Source organism: Buceros rhinoceros, unplaced genomic scaffold (assembly GCF_000710305.1).
Source record: "Buceros rhinoceros silvestris isolate BGI_N320 unplaced genomic scaffold, ASM71030v1 scaffold8134, whole genome shotgun sequence".
Classification (NCBI taxonomy): Eukaryota; Metazoa; Chordata; class Aves; order Bucerotiformes; family Bucerotidae; genus Buceros; species Buceros rhinoceros.
In genome coordinates this window covers 56,081-60,401 of record NW_010407654.1, presented here as the reverse complement: position 1 = coordinate 60,401, position 4,321 = coordinate 56,081, and the positions used below count along the sequence as shown (strand labels likewise).

Here is a 4,321-nt window from a genome sequence, read left to right as displayed (position 1 = left end):
GGAAAAAAAAATATTTGGGAGGAAAAAACCTAAATGTCATCTGCACATTTAGAGCAAGAAAGAGGGAGGGCAAATATAAATTAATAATAATTCGCATTTATATGATAAACAAGATGTGTACCTCACGCATCATACCTCGAAGCATGGAGGAGCTGACCCTGTGACAGCCCTGTGGTTGATGCCGTGTGGTTTGGGACAGCTGACCTATTACTCATGTGGTGGAGAGCTTGCTGGAGTGACTTCGTTAGGCTTTAGTTGGCCTGTCCATTAATGCACATTTTGAGAACCAGGTGACTAATGTTAAGATTTGTGAAAGAGTCCTAAGCCCCCCGTTTCACTGCCTGATGTAGCAAGCTGGTGTTCCAAAGGGCCGTGTCCCAGCAGCCCCTGTGGATAAGGCGAGCAGGAGCTGCTTTGAAACCTATCCAAGAGTCTTTTGATGAATCTGGGTTATGACTCGGAGAGGAATCTCTCTGCGGGGGGTGCTTGCAGCCACTCTGGTCCCACTGATATCCCCAGTCAAGAAACCACTGTTACTGAGAGTAAACTAAGCTGAAGCAGATGCTGAGGCAGAGTTTGTGACAGCCCCAAATGCAAGAGGTGTGCCCAGGCCCGAGAACGAGTGGGGAATCGTGTGGGTTGTCTCATTTAATCACCGATTCAAATCTCTCTCCAGTACAGTCCACAGGACGCTGTGAATTGTCATTGGGTAATTTGCTGTGTCCTGCTTATTTACACCAACTCACACTGCCTGACCCGGAGCTGTGCTGTCAGTAGGGGCAGAGGGTACCCAGCACGAGCTGGACTCAGGACCTTTGCTGTCATGACAACAACATAAATTGGAGTAAAGTTAGATAATGCAGAAAGCACTCCATAATCTGGATAACTGTTAGAAAACTATGTAAAATCTGTATTCTGGGTCTACATGTAAAATTGTGTAGAGGAAATAAACCTGCCAACTTTGATAATCATCTCTTTCTCTTCTGTTCTGTACTCCTTATTTTCCCTTCATTTGTTAAAAGACTGCACTCAAAAAGGCTCTGTGAAGACAGCGAGTTGCAGTCCTCAAGGCTGGAACTGGAGCTTAACGAGACACTTTTAACTTGTTCCACAAGTAAGACAGCTCCTTGTCAAAAGTCAGATGAGGATTATTTTGTGGTTGCTCTCGTTTAAAGAATTCTGGTGAAAGTCGGGAAAGCTTAATGCTTTCCTGATCAGCTTAGATGTTTATCTGATGTGCATCTGAAAGGCGTTATTGTCTTGAATATAAGCATGTCATTAAAGATAGGAGAGACGCTGGTGTGTTCTGCCAAAGAGACAGCAAGGAAGGACACTTTAATAATACACATATTACCATCATTAAAAGAAATCTGGGTCACATGAGGAACAAGAACACAGTGCTCTGTGGAGAGTTATTTGAATAAATAAAGCAGTATTGTGGTGGAGACCACTGCGTACTAAGCGTGCTCTGTTTCAAGAGATTTGCCAGCAAAGAGTGAGGAGGACTGGCTCTTCCGGCCAACCCGTTGTGCTGGGACTTGGGAGCTCCTGATCCTTCTGGAGCTGCTCCTGAGCAGATCCCTGGCTGTCCTTCTTTTTCCCCCTTTTCCCGTTTGGTGCCATACTGCTCGCAGTTCTGGGGAGGAGGGAGGTTATGGCCCTGTCTGGGCTCTCTTCGGTTGAATTATCTATGCCCACGGTGTCTCTCAAGAGTATAAACATGGAGCTGGGTCACTCAGCCAAGACAGGAGAACTTCCCACATTGATATCCAGAAGGGTCAGGACTGATCCATCCCAACATGAATGTACCTATAGTTAAATAATTTTTTGCTCATATTCTTGGCGACTTTATGGCATTCATTTCCTTGAGAGGGTCACTGCACGAGAAGGGCAGCGGAAGAGGCATGTTTGGTAGGCAGTGACACCCTCAGCCTGCCCTGGTTTTGACTCATTAACCGTTTCACTAACGCACCACCACCTTATTCCTGAGAAACACGCTGAACTTGGTAGGTGAGCCTCATGCTATCAGCTCATCCAGCAGCCAAAACAAATAGGTGGAGCCAAATTAGCACCAGTCCTGCCTCACTGAGTAGGAGCAGTGCTTGAATGGATGCAAACAGGAGCGTACTTGAGTGCTGGGAGACAGATGGTGGCATGCTGATAGAGGGACTAGAAGCAAAAATAGAGGTTTTCTCCTCAGAGGACAGTGTTGTTTCATAATCATAAGCTAGCAGGCTCCAGCGAACGCTGTGCACAGGCTCAGTGCTGTTAGGGCACCTGCTTAAAAAAAACTATCTTGTATTTTGCCTAGAAAATGGAAAATCTAGAATTGACGTCAGAATAGTCAAGTCACTGCAAAGTGCCTATCTAAATACTTTGTCAATTCCTTCTCTACCTGCCATGGAAGTCACAGTCTTTAAAATCAGCCCCATGCCTATTCTTGCCTTTATTACCAGCATAGAAACATTTTTGTTCATTATATTTTCCCAAGATTTTCCATGGGAACAATTATTTTTTCTTTTACCCAAGCTGGTCCTGACACACATTGCAGCTCCCCACTTACTCTTTCTTCTACACTTACTATCCAGATGACATTTACATCCAACCTACTGGATAATTTTACTCGAGCTCCGAGTTATTATGCACATGAGCAGCTGTAGCGTTTCTCAAGCTGTGTGTCTCACAGACGTGCTTAATGAACTGAGTCACTCGCATACGTACATGCCTTTCTCTACACCCACATAATGAATAGGCTATGAAACAGTAAACACATACCTTTTCATTTTCTCAATTTTTACCGCTCCCTCACTGGTTGTTTCTTTATTATTATTATTTGCTTGTATATGAAAATACTTTGTTGTGTATGTGAAAATCTGCTCCTGATTTTCCTGCCAAGTGAAGGTACAAGGTGGTTTTGGTTGCTGGTATCGCAGCGTGTCTGCCAGCGTGTCAAAGGGTCAGGTTTTGTGCTCACTCTCTGCCCTTTGTTTCCTTTCTAGGGCTCCGCCTATTATAGGATATTTACCCTTTGAGGTTCTGGGAACGTCAGGGTATGATTATTACCACGCAGATGACCTGGAGCTTCTTGCTAGGTGCCATGAACACTGTAAGTTCCTCTCCCTCTGCAGCGCGCCTGTCTTTGATCTCATTTGTCACTCATGCAAAACCTCTTACTGACATCGCAAAAAGCATCTTTTTCTGCGGCATGAGGGAATTCTGTCTTCCCATGACAGACTGTCATAGCTGATGCTTACCTGAGAGGTTAAACCGCTGCAGAATTCACTCAGATCAGGAGCTCTTTGTGCAGGGTTCCCAAACTGGCGGATACCCTGTTAAGCTCAGGTTGTCTGTGAGTGAAATGAGATTAATGGATGAGAAGTCAGAACTTTCCATCCTCTGCCCCCAGTTTGTGAGGGCAGCCCCAAACCCTGGGAGTTTGGTTGCTGTTCCCTTTGACTCTGGAGCCTGCCAGGAGGCTCACCTCATGAAAATGCCTTCTGAAAGCAGCATTCGGATTTCCTGCCTGTGCAGTTAGATGTTGTGAACCTCACTTTCTATTAGTAAAGTCCTTCAGAAGATCCACACTTTTTTTAAATACAAAAGGACCAAATAGAGATTCTGTATGGGTGAAGATTCCTCATTTTTGGTCAACCTGAAAGTAAAGCAGACAAGCAGAAAAGTCCATTTCAGGCTGATGTGTGAACACCAGAGAATGTCCAAGAAATTCCTCTTTGTGCAAGGTGAAATACCGTGACCCGCAAGAGCCCAGGAGGAGCCAGGTGAGAAGGAGCACTTGCCCACTGCTGAAGAACCATGTCTGGCTGAAGGCTGGAGTGAGATTGTATTTTCCATTTTATTTCATGCACTTCAGGCTGAGATCTTAAGCCAGCATCAGGTCTGTCCTCCAGCTGGTTTGCATTGCCAAGTGCTGTAATGAAAAGTAACTACCAGCTTTGTAAAATGCATCTAAGTAATCAGATATTTTGCCAAGAAATATTACTTACGGGCTTCCTGTTGGGCAACTCTCTATTTGTTTGTCTCTCTGCTATCTCCGTTTGAAAGGAGTGTTTTGTCAAAAGGAAACAAGGACACCCTAGAGAGGGGAGAAAGTGGGATGCTGTGATTCCTCTGAGAGGCAGAGCAGCGTGATGCAGGGACACCAAGAAACTCCACATCCCCCCAGCACGCTGGAGCCAGACAAGCTGCTTGATCTCCGAGTTGCAGACCACCCCCATCTCTACCACCTCCCCTCTACCACTTACTCGTGTAAGATGCTAAAGGACCTAGTAGAGAATGAAGACAATGACTTCTCTGAATGCCG

At 45.3% G+C, this 4,321-nt stretch overlaps 1 protein-coding gene across 1 annotated transcript in view; it reads left to right on the top strand.

The window, feature by feature from the left end:
* The window catches only part of LOC104492058 (neuronal PAS domain-containing protein 2-like), a 27,216-nt gene that overhangs the window by 9,370 nt on the left and 13,525 nt on the right, over positions 1–4,321 (top strand). The window contains exon 9 of the mRNA XM_010134560.1: positions 3,000–3,106. Coding sequence (XP_010132862.1) covers positions 3,000–3,106 — 107 coding nt within the window. The remainder of the gene's footprint in view (positions 1–2,999; positions 3,107–4,321) is intronic.